Source organism: Moschus berezovskii, chromosome 6 (assembly GCF_049115385.1).
Source record: "Moschus berezovskii isolate FMDL1 chromosome 6, NW_MosBer_1.0, whole genome shotgun sequence".
Taxonomy (NCBI): Eukaryota; Metazoa; Chordata; class Mammalia; order Artiodactyla; family Moschidae; genus Moschus; species Moschus berezovskii.
The window spans coordinates 98294580-98307263 of NC_142465.1; the positions used below are offsets into that span (position 1 = coordinate 98294580).

The 12684-nt window shown below is 36.3% G+C and overlaps 1 protein-coding gene across 1 annotated transcript in view; it reads left to right on the plus strand.

Moving 5' to 3' along the window:
* Nucleotides 1-9521, plus strand: part of LMO3 (LIM domain only 3) — a 58985-nt gene extending 49464 nt beyond the window's left edge. The window contains exon 4 of the mRNA XM_088836736.1: nucleotides 9139-9521. Within this exon, the coding sequence (XP_088692862.1) occupies nucleotides 9139-9244 (106 nt within the window). The 3' untranslated portion in view covers nucleotides 9245-9521. The remainder of the gene's footprint in view (nucleotides 1-9138) is intronic.
* Nucleotides 9522-12684: the final 3163 nt, after the last annotated feature.

Consider the following 12684-nt stretch of genomic DNA (forward strand, 5'->3'; position numbering starts at 1 on the left):
AATAATGCATTCCCTTACAGAAGTTCTAACACTGGGAATTACTATTTTAAAAGATATCCTTGTCACCTTGAGGGATGAAAGATGATATCTTATTATCATTTTTAATTAGCATTTATTTGATTACTAGTGGCCCTTTGATATTTTTTCTATTAGGAAACTGCCTGTTTATTCCTTTCATCCATTTTTCTATTAAGACAGACTTACCTATTTTATCCATGTTCTACACAGAAAATTAAAACATCATTCAAGTGCTAAGCCCAGCCTAAATTCTATTATGATGCAAAGCAATTGTAGGTTGTTAATGCTATTTACAAATCGTATATCAATTTTATTTCACCATTGAAATAAAAAGTTGCATTCACAATTAAGTTTGTCTCCTCAGTGGAACTCAGTCAAGTAAGACAAATACTCCTAAATTTTGACTCTAAAACTGTTCACCTTCTTATTGCTGCAAAATACTGTTCTAGTATCATTATTAAAGTACCTAATATATTTCTGTGTGCGCTTCATTTATTACATGCCATAATGGGACTGCATATCTTTAGTGCTGGCTATGCACAATTAGCACTAGTTATTGTCTTGTCACTTCCATCCCTACAAGACAAACTCCTTTAATGCAAGAAGTCAGCTAATCTTCATCAGTCAAGCAAAGCAGACGAATTGTGTTACTCTGAATCCAGAAGGTTTTCAGTACAGGCGACCTCCGTTTCTACTGATGTTTGCTTGGGGAAATCTCCCCAATAAAGCCATTCACCACAGAAGCCTGTCCTCATAGTAGCCAAATCATTGTCCCAGCAGTACACCTTTTCAAGTGACACACAAAACCAATGGGTAATTTATAGGCACTTTCCCTTAAGCAAACTTTCTTGATATCTGAAATTGTGGTATTATAAATGCTTATGAGTATTATTTAGCAGTGGGAGTCCCTGCTGGCTCAGTGGTAAAGAATCCACCAGCCAATGCAGGAGACATGGGTTCGATCCCTGAGTCAGGAAGATCCCCTGGAGAAGGAATTAGCAACCCACTCCAGTATTCTTGCCTGGAGAATCCCAAACCCTCTCCATTATTCTTGCCTGGAGAATCCCATAGACAGAGGAGCCTGGTGGGCTACAGTCTATGGGCTCTCAGAAGAGTCGGATGCAACTTAAGAGATGGAACAACAATAAGAACAATCATTTAGCAAGCTGTTTCATCTTAACTTGTAAATCAAAGTATCAGTAAGATATAAAGCATTGCTGAATCTCTAAAAAAGATAGTAAAATGACTTCCCTGGTGGTCAAGTGGTTATGACTCTGCACTTCCACTGCAGGGGGTGTGGGTTCCATCTCTGGTTGGGGAGCCAAAATACCACATGCTACATGGCCAAATATAAATAAATGAAATTTTTGAATAAGGTAGTAGTAACAGTGAGCTTTCAGGATGGGTGGTCTTCTCTGTCCTTCAAGTAAAAGGGTATGGCTAAAATGGGCTTCCCTGGGGGCTCAGATGGTAAAGAATCCACCTGCAATACAGGTGACCCACATTCAATCCCTGGATTGGGAAGATCACCTGGAAAAGGGAATGGCTACCCACTCCAGTATTCTTGCCTGGAGAATCCCATGGACAGAGGAGCCTGGAGGGCTACAGTCCATGGGGTCACAAAGAGTTGGACACAACTGAGTGACCAACACTTCTTCACTTCATGGCTAAAAATGTGTGAATCTGAATTTTAAAATATCTAAAAGTATATCTATTTTGAAAGGACCAGAAGAAGATTATATTGATCACCTTGTATGATAACTTGATTCTTATTCAGAATTGGGGAATTCTGGTTAATTTCTTCAAGATGAGTGACCCCCCGGAACATTCTAGAAAGCTAAGTGATGGTTTTATAAGAGAAGAGAAAAAAGTGCTCGGTTGTAATGAAATGGCCTCAAATATATATAACTGTGTGACATTTGAAAAAAAGAAAGCATTGTGCTAGGCTCTGTGGAAACAGAGGTGAATAAATTCTAGTTTCTGTCTTAGGGGTGTTCAGAACTATAGAAGATACTGGACATCAAAGAATCACAGAAGAGAAGAGTGTAAATATCTGTTTACTAAAATATACAAAACAGATCTATACTGAGGGAAGAGAGGTCTGTCCCTTTTGTCCTTATGAGAGCATCAAAGGGTTGATGTGCTGGATTTTAAAGAATTCTCTAAGACTGGTTAGGGTGTCGGAAGTGTGTCTGGTAGTGGGATAGGGGAGGTGACAAAGCCTTGGTGCAGTGAGGAAAGGGTTTTCCAGATTGATGGAGCAGAGGCAAGACATGGAGGTGTGAAACCATGTAATGTGTTCTGCAAATGAACAGAGGCTCAGAGATTGATAGTTGTGGAGTAGTTTGGTGAGGATGTGGAAGAGAAGGGAACAGAGAGAGGAAATTGTGAAGGTAAGAAGTCAGTGAACTAAAGTCAACATGAATCCAAATTTAAATTATTCATCGAAAATAACTTTGTTATTTGAAGTATTCAATTCTAGAATAAGTCTGTCTTCGCCAACATTTATGGAACACCCACTTCAAGAGGTAGTATAGTTTACGGTGGTATTTCAATGGGTTCAAACAAAATTTAACTCATGGTCATTTACTTCAGCACTACCACTCTTGAGTGGGAAGTCTGTTACACATTCATGAGAAATTTTGAAATGCCACAGTAAATGATACACCAAAAAGTAAGTGCTTTGGAAAAGATCAGAATGAGTTGATGGGGTCAGGGAATACTTACAGAAGGAATGGAAACTAAAAAATCTTTATTCACTTATTGAAGTATGTGCGTGCTAAGTCATATAGTTGCTGTATAATAGTATGTAAGTTACAGGTGTACAATATTGTGTGTAATCAGTTGCTTCAATTGTGTCTGACTCTTTTTGTGACCCCATGGACTGTAGCCCAGCAGGCTTATCTGTCCACGGGATATTCCAAGCAAGAATACTGGAATGGTTTGTCATGCCCTCCTCCAGGGGATCCTCCTGACCCAGGGATTGAATTTTGTCTCCTACACTGGCAGACAGGTTCTTTACTATGGAGTCGCAAAGGAAGCCCCAATATAGTGATCCACAATTTTAAAGGTCATACTCCATTTAAAATTATTATAAAATATTGGCTATGTTCCTCGTGCTGTGCAGTATATCCTAGTAGCTTATTTTATACCTAATAGTATGTACCTCTTACTCACCTATTGCTATATTTCCCCCCCCAAAAAAAGAATTTCTAGAATGTAAGTAGGTAGAAAAAAGGGGAGAAATATCCCTGATTAGGGAATAGCTAAACAAAGAGGAGAAGATCGTCAGTAGCAAATAATAATGGTAGCAAATCCTCATACAGTGCTGATCAGACATTGTTTTATGTGTGCTAGCTCATTTAGTACTCAAAATAACCCAGAAGTAGTCACTATGATTAGCCTCATTGAACAGATGAGGAAATGAAAGTATAGAGAATTTAAATAACTTGCCCAAGATTGCACAGATAGAAAAAGGTAGATTCAAAATCTGAACCAAGAAAGCCTGGTTTTTAGTCTCTGGACTCAGATCCAGTATGAGGACCCTGGCCTGTTTCAAGGTGGGTATTTTCTTTGCTGACTGTGGTGGTGGTTTAGTTGCTAAGCTGCATCCGACTCTTTCGACCCCATGGACTGCAGCCTGCCAGGGTGCTCTGTCCATGGGTGTAAGTCATGTATGTAAGTTACAGGTGTACAATATTGTGTGTTGCTTCAATTGTGTCTGACTCTTTTTGTGACCCCATGAACTTTAGCCCAGCAGGCTTATCTGTCCACGGGATATTCCAAGCAAGAATACTGGAATGGTTTGTCATGCCCTCCTCCAGGGGATCCTCCCGACCCAGGGATTGAATTTTGTCTCCTACATTGGCAGACAGGTTCTTTACTATGGAGTCATGTCTGACTCTTTGTGACCCCATGGACTATGCAGTCCATGAAATTCTCCAGGCCAGAATACTGGTGTGGGTAGCCTTTCCCTTCTCCAGGAGATCTTCCAAACCCAGGGATTGAACCCAGGTCTCCCACATTGCAGGCGGATTCTTTAACATCTGAGCTACAAGGGAAGCCCCTGTCCAGGGGTAAGTGGATATAAATGCGAGTAGATAGAGTGGAGTTAAATGAGGTAGATATTAAATAATTTATAACAGGATTGGGGATACAGGTAGTGTAGTTTGGTACAGAGAAGACTGTTTCTATGTGATGACAACTGTGCTGTCATTGGGAAAAGACAGTAAATTTGTTCACAAGTGTACAAGTGTATAACCTCCACTTCTTATTGAAGTACAGTATCAAAATCTCCATCTTTTAGTAACAGAGGTATGCTAAATAGGACAGTAGAAACATTGGAGATATGGACTAGATTCCCTTTCTTTCCAAAGTGCTGTGGAAATGGAAATTAATTATAATTGACAGTCACTTACCTTAGGGAAGTAAGATGACTAAGTTAACATTTTCATTCTCAGAAAGGATGTCGCAAATGACGGCTTCCTCGCAGAGGCATTTGATAACCTGTTCAAAACCACTCAAATCCCCACATTTTACAGGGATAATTTCTTAATTATACTTATTGTCTGTACTTTTCTAGTGTCTTAGACCATATGAATTTAACTATAGTTACTCCAAAATACCAGGAAATTAATTCTATGATTAATTATTAAATATAAAGATTAAATAGTTTAATAAACTGATTGGGCATCTTTTTATTCCTTAACATATTTTTTAATGATGCCAAAATTATTTGAACTGACTGTATCACAAGCAATTAGGGTTAGATTATAAAAAAGAATATGTTTATTTTCAAGAATTTTAGCCTGACCTGTTAATATACATACATTCAACATCCTCTGGCCATCACTATTTTTATGTTTTTCTGCAAATGCTAAATCGCATCAGGATCTGGTTATAGAACATTGAAAATTAGCCTTTCTTCCAAAATCACAGTTGTAGATCATTTTGTTAGATGTCTGTTTCTCTAATTTTGTGATGTTTGTATATAGAACATTTTAAAGGAGGATATCAGCTCTTATTGCAAAGCAATCATAATCGGCTCTTAACCAAAGCTTTCAAGGCTGTTTTGTTTAAGTTTTATGTGTGTGACATTCCTCACCTGTGTTCTGTTTCATTTTGACCTTTAAGTATAAATTGATACACACATAAAATGTACTTTATCCAGTTGACAACATATTAGTAACAACATATTTCAGGAAAGAATATTTTAGATGAATTCCATTTATATCTCACTGAATGATAAGCACTCTTTTTAAAGATTATGTAAAAGAGAAGTAATAATACAAAAAACCTGTATAACTTCATACCCTCCTTCTTTATTGCCTCCAGGTAAAAGCATAGGTCTTTTTCTAAATTGCTTTCAGTCATTTATTTGCTTTTTTTTTTTAAGTTGAACTGTTGTTGATTTACAATGTTGTGTTAATTTCTCCTGTACAGCAGAGTAATTCAGATACACACACACACACACACATTCTTTCTTATAGTTTTCTGTTATGGCTTATCACAATATACTGAGTATAGTTCTCTGTGCTATACAGTAGAGCCTTGCTGTTGATCCATTCTATATATAATAGTTTGCATCTGTTAACCCCAAACTTCCAACCCATCCCTGCCCTACTCTCCTCCTCCTTGGCAACCACAAGTCCATACTTTATTATTCTGTTTCTGTTTTGTAGATAAGTTTATTGTGTCATAGTTTAGATTCCACATGTAAGTGGTATCATACGATATTTGTCTTTGCCTGACTTAAGTCACTTAGTATGATAATCTCTAGGTCCCTCCATGTTGCTGCAAATGGCATTATGTCATATTCGTCTTTATGGCTGAGTAGTATTCCAGAGCGGAGAAGGCAATGGCAAGCCACTCCAGTACTCTTGCCTGGAAAATCCCATGGACGGAGAAGCCTGGTGGGCTGCAGTCCATGGGGTCGCTACGAGTCAGACATGACTGAGCGACTTCACTTTCACTTTTCACTTTCACACATTGGAGAAGGAAATGGCAACCCACTCCAGTGTTCTTGCCTGGAGAATCCCAGGGACGGGGGAGCCTGGTGGGCTGCCGTCTATGGGGTCACACAGAGTCGGACACGACTGAAGTGACTTAGCAGCAGCAGCAGCAACAGCAGTATTCCAGAGAGAGAGTGAGTGTGTGTGTGTGTGTGTGTGTGTGTGTGTGTGTGTATGTGTGTGTACACGCACCATATGTTCTTTATCCATTCCTCTGTTGATGAACATTGAAGTGTTTCCATATCTTGGCTATTGTGAATAATCAAAGCTTAAATCTTGAATCCAAAGAGATCAGGGTGCTTTTCATTCCTCTACCATACATGTTCTAGCTATGGAACGTTGAGCAGGTTTTAAACATTCTGGAGAAGGCATTAGGTTTTTCATCTGAAAAGGACAATGTTGATATTTTATCGGTTGGATTTAAGGAATAAATGCAATGACTATATCTATATACATGTTCAGCCTTAGTACATGGTAAGTACTTTATAAGATGTGTTTATTTTAATTCCAAACATTGAGAGAAGGCTTTACATACTACATTTCTACTCTTTACTACCAACTTACAAAAGTTACTGATGTTGAAGACAAAAATCCTGAAGTTTCATTTTTAATATCGTGAGTAGAAGGTTGGGATTTGAACTCAATTCATTACAAATGTCTCTCTGCCTTTAATATACTTCTTATTTTAACATTCCTATGGAGCTGGTGATGGACAGGGAGGCCTAGCATGCTGCTGTCCATGGGGTCACAAAGAGTCGGACATGACTGAGCAACTGACCTGAACGGAACCATTCATTGATGTAACTTTTTTATCTTACCCACAGAGAAAAGACTCAGAGAAAGTATGAAATACATCCTATATCTTGCATTGGGTAGGTGAGAACCACAGCACTCAGTACCAAATCCCCAGGCTCTTGGTTCAGTGCTTTTGTTGATACAATTAATCTAACTTTATTAATCTACAAATAAAATTACCAACATTTCAAGGCCCCTGAAGGTAAGAATGGCATGACACAACATGGCAAAACAAAATTTTTTTACATGACATTTTTATTTGATAGCAAATAGAATTTGGAGACTTATTTTAAAAATTAAAGCATAATTTTAGACAGTACAGAGTTGAAAAAGTATTTCTAGTTTAGTTGGTTTTTAGGAAAAGATAAGATTCAATAACATCAGCTGGAACACAAGAATATTTTATTAAAATTATTTTTGATGTGATATTTTATTTATTAGTCAATTCAAATTAATTTCATCATTAATATAAAGTGAAAAATTTGAACGGTAATCAGATGTATTCTGCATGTTATTTTGTGTAATCTCACATAAAAGATAAGTATCTAATTTGCCTATTTAGGCCTGCCCAACAAAATAAATATTTCCTTTTATTCAACATACCTAATGATCAGGATAATCTACAAAAACTGGTTTATCCAAACACCACTTTTTAAGCACAGTATTTCATGTTTGTAGTTTGCAACTAATAAAAAGAAAATATACTTGAAGTCCAGACTTGAATGTCCATTGTATCCAATAGCCTTGACCACAAACAACTGCAGGATTTCAAGATCAGGGCATAGTCCGTACTTTCAATCAGCATCATCAGCAGGCAGTAATCCTGGGGAAAAAAAAGTAAATTCCACAAATAAACAGACCAATCTTCCTTTAAGAGGAAAGCTAATTCTTTTCAATCTACTTTTTTTATTACACTATTTTCCCCTCTATCTACTTAGCTAGAATAAGGATAAATTTCCAAAGCTACCCAGTTGGAAAATAAATAGGTTCACTGTTTGTCTAGCATTCCAATCTTTGCAAATGTAAATCAGCCCAACTGCTCCTCATTTAAACCTTCAACTTCACAAAACATTAAAGTGTGGCTTTCACGACACAATTTAATCTATCCACTAAGATTTCTGCCTGAACATCATTTGAAATTGACTATCTGATAAAGAGAGACCACTATCAAAGGTCAGTGAGGTCAACTTGTACAATTACAAGTAGTTTTACTGGGTCAACTCTACCAGACACTGCTGTTTGAAGGTTAAATTGTTACAATTAAAAATATATACAGATCTCCCCAGAGTTACTTTATTGTTAAATGTACCGGAAACAGCACAGGCATTTATTTCTGACCTTAATTGTGTCCAAAGTGTCACCACTGGGAAATTATACAAAAAAGGCACTTATTAAAAACATTACGATCTTGCACATTAAACAGTGCTTTATAGAATAAAATTTATAATTAGCTACTAGAAACTATATTTATCACATCAGTATTAAGAAGTTCATCAGGTTACTCCTTTAGGTCTAATTGGAAGTGCTCTAAGAAGTCCACTTACTGTTTCATAGTTAGTGAACTTGCCACAAAGCACCATGGCCCAGCATCTAAGTCTGATGCTAAAACAGCTTTCAGTTCAGAACAATCACTTCCAAATTACCAGAATTTAATCACATTTTAATAACAGGAAATAAAAGGAAGCTTTAAATGAGAAGCTCTAAAATTGGCTATTCCCTAATCATTTGATTCATTTTAATGTTTTCACTTTTTTTTAATAAAGTGGATAAATGGGCAGTGATGAAAGCTTCCATAATCACTGCCATGAAATATTATCATTCTTTCTTTTATGTGTGTGTTAGTTGCCTAGTTGTGTCCGACTCTTTGCGACCCCATATACTGTAGCCCACCAGGCTCCTCTGTCTGTGGAATTCTCCAGGCAAGAATACTGGAGTGGGTAGCCATTCTCTTCTCCAGGGTATCTCCCTGATCCAGGGATCAAACCCAGGTCTCCTGTATTAATGAGTAAATACAGGTTAGTTCTTTTTTTCTTTCCAGTATATATGAAAAAATATATATATAACCTTTGCTGCTCAAGGGGTTTTCCTCAATGTTCTTATGATTTTTATGTATGAAAGTAGGATCTCAAATTTTGTGTGCAGTGTTTAATTAAATGACCTGGTTGGTTTAATTTTGACAATAAAGGCAACTTTCTAAGCCAAACTTTCAAATGCAGGGAATTACCATATGAAATGATGATTAGGAAAAGAAATCTTCAAAATTAGAGATCGGAATAAGTCATCTTAACCATTTTATTTTTATAAATATTTTCAGATTTTGTGTTGGAGACAAATTTTTCCTAAAGAATAACATGATCCTTTGCCAGACGGACTACGAGGAAGGTTTAATGAAAGAAGGTTATGCACCCCAGGTTCGCTGATCTATCAACATCACCCCATTAAGAATACAAAGCACTACATTCTTTTATCTTTTTTGCTCCACGTGTATATAAGAATTGACACAGGAACCAACTGAATAGCGTAGATATAGGAAAGCAGGATGGTTATATGGAATAAAAGACGGACTGCATCTGTATGTAGTGAAATTGCCCCAGTTCAGAGTTGAATGTTTATTATTAAAGAAAAAAGTAATGTACATATTGCTGGATTTTTTTGCTTGCTATTCGTTTTTTTGTGTCACTTGGCATGAGATGTTTATTTTGGACTATTGTATATAATGTATTGTAATATTTGAAGCACAAATGTAATACAGTTTTATTGTGTTACCATTTGTGTTCTGTTTGCTTCTTTGTATTGTTGCATTTAGTACAATCAGTGTTTAAACTTACTGTATATTTATGCTTTCTGTATCTACCAGCTATTTTAAATGAGCTGTAACTTTCTAGTAAAGAATTGAAGATCAAATCTCAGTAATGATACGTATAGATTAAACAAGTCTATCATCATTAAAAATACAGAAAAAGAAAGACACACAAAGCATTTTAGCAACATCCACTATTATTGCCACTATGATTTAGAGTCTTTATCAGTGTTCTCATTTATAACCCCCTATTTTCAGGGGGTTAAAGATCAGCTTTAAAATAATGCATAAAAATTTCATCTTAAAGCACTTTCATTTTTTACCAACGTGAAAAGTGCCATTTTTAGAATAACTTTAAAGCTTAACAGTTTTCCTTTTAATATCCTTTTTTGTGCTCTTTACCTAGTCAATGGCTTTGTTTTGTTTCCTTCAGCGCCATTCACCCCTTATGTGAACTAGTGCCTTTGGGTATCATTTAAACATTTTCCAAAGGGTTACTTTAAAAAAGTGTTACTGCAATTATGAGATAATCTTAAAATGATAAATTTCTTGTGCAAATTTTGCCCAGACCTCTCCATAAGAGCTAAGGGTATAATAACATTATGGCTTGAAGCATTTCTGGCACTAAAAGGTTTTGAGTGTGAATCTACTGAAATCATGATAATGCACAATGAAGCTATGATGATATTTGAGGATTGAAGTCACTTTTGATCAGAGCAACCTAGTGCTCACAGAATCTTCTAGAAGAAGAGAAACAAAGGGTTTGATAAAAAGCTGAGAACTGGTGATTATATATTTTTCTGTATTTACCTGCCACTTATTTTAATGTTCCAAAGTGAACACTTTCAAAGTTTGATATGTCTTACTGTTCGTTGCTTTCTCTAAGTAATTACCCATTCAGAACTGATCACACTTAGGCGGAAATCTGTCATTCCATTTTTGAAAGGTGAAAAATTATTCCCTTACCTACATGATAGCTGATAAAGAAGAAAGCTTTCTAGAAAGAAAAATTATGGAGACTGATTATTTAAATTACAATTAAGGAAATAAAGATGAGACTGTTCCCTTCTTCTGGGTTGTTCACACTTTGCTTCTTTGCTTCTGCTTCCTGTATTCAAACTATTCAACAGACCTATTTCCACAACAGGACAATGAAGCATATTTTACTAGAGCAAATTTTAGTGCTGTGGGCTTTCTCTCTTTTTTTTTTTTTTGATCACTTGTATAGGAAACAATATTTCCCAGTGTTAGTTGCATCCCTACTTTGTCCTGCCGAATAGGCACTGCAGATGAAAATTAAATGTGATACCTGAATTCCTGATTTGGGGCCAAAATATTAAACTAACTCTGGTGTGGATTTGAGTTGTTTTAAAGCAAAGCTTTACTATGAACATGCATGTGGATCTGTATATTGCGTCTCATTTTTAGGAAGATGGTTCTGTGAAAAGTGAACGGTATGTATTTTTACAAAGGACTCATGGTTAAGAGTGTTCAAGTCGTGTGTCTTCCAAATTTGAGATATACCCCAGAGATGTTTCAAAAATAGCAGTATGCGGTCCACAAAATTATTGTTTTAGCCTTAGAAACTTACATTTGTTTCATGAAAAGACTTGCATAGCCAAAACCAAAAAAACAAACCTGAACAAATGGGAGGAACGTGGGGGAGATATGTGAAAAGTGGTTTTGCTAAAGCAGCCCAGTTGTTTGAAATTCATGTGAATGTAAAATTTGAATTGTCAGTGTCATTTTTGGAAATGATCTTTTTTATATTTAAATGCTTTTGCATATGTTTATCAATATGTCAAAATACTTGTAAATTGGGAACAAACTTCTCTCAGCTTCTTGAAGCTATTCCATTATTCCTGCCACCCAAAGACCAAACAAGGTTTTTACTGCCTTTTTCTTTTGCTTAATCCTTTGGGAATTCATTCTTATGCTTTTCCTATGAACAAAATGACTCACCTGGATTAAAGATTAAGGCCTTAATCTCCTTAGATTATCTTTAATCTCCATAAAATGGTGGAACAAGATAGAAATAGGCCATCTGATAGCTAATTGCCTGAAAATAGTAGCATTTTTGACCCGAAGTACTAAGCTTATTGTCTTGGCTCCTCAGTCCCTGAACTGTTGTCAGCTCTCCTCTTTGTGTTGTGTAACCCTGACGTCATTTAGCTTATTGTCTGAAGGCTCCAGTAGGACACCTCCAATGGAGCTTTGGTTTCCTCAAGCAGTGGAAGCTACCTACATGCATCTCATGTAGGCTGCCTGTGACGAAGGACCAAGCTCCTCCACCCACCAGAGTGCTGGCTGAGTTGAAAAGCTGACCTGTGTTTGTAATTTCACTTCCATCTTGCTTAATAAATATCTGCTGGCTTCTTTCATTCACTTTTTTATATTTGGATTTATGTTTTTAATAAAAGGGGCATCACACTATTTGATTGCACTTAATTGGCAAAAGTCTAAGATGATATCTAGAAAGCATAGTATGCAAAAGGAAAAAAGGTGTATAAGGACATTTACTTTCAAAAGGTATTTATAGATCAGAAGCAGAAAAAAGCACCCCAAATGCTTTCTCCAAATGTTATATGCAGGATCTCCAGTCTAGGTAGTTTATTGCTATTTACTTCTGTGGGGAAAATAAAACTGTCAAAATGAAGGTAGCAAATTGGTGGGTATAATTTTGTATGTTTATACAAATTTTAAGTGATCTTTCTGAAAGCAACCATGTTGCTCTTGTCAGACTAAATTTCAGATTTCCTCACTCCTGCATAATGAATTAAAACACAAAACTCAACTAAATCCTACCTCTTCAAGGAAGAAATGTTTTAGCTTCACTGAACCAGGGTGCTGAAAATTACATCTGTAGTCAAACACACCATTCGCAAGTGGTTTCCTTTTAACTGGCACTTGAGGCAAACCACTCTTTTATTAGTCATTTAAACAATTTCATAGAAATGATACAGGCCAAACATATTTAGTGTTCACTTAACTAAGCTGGGAAAACAATCTGCATGTTTATTGTAATAGACCATTATAGCCAAATACAGTTTTAGCAAAAGC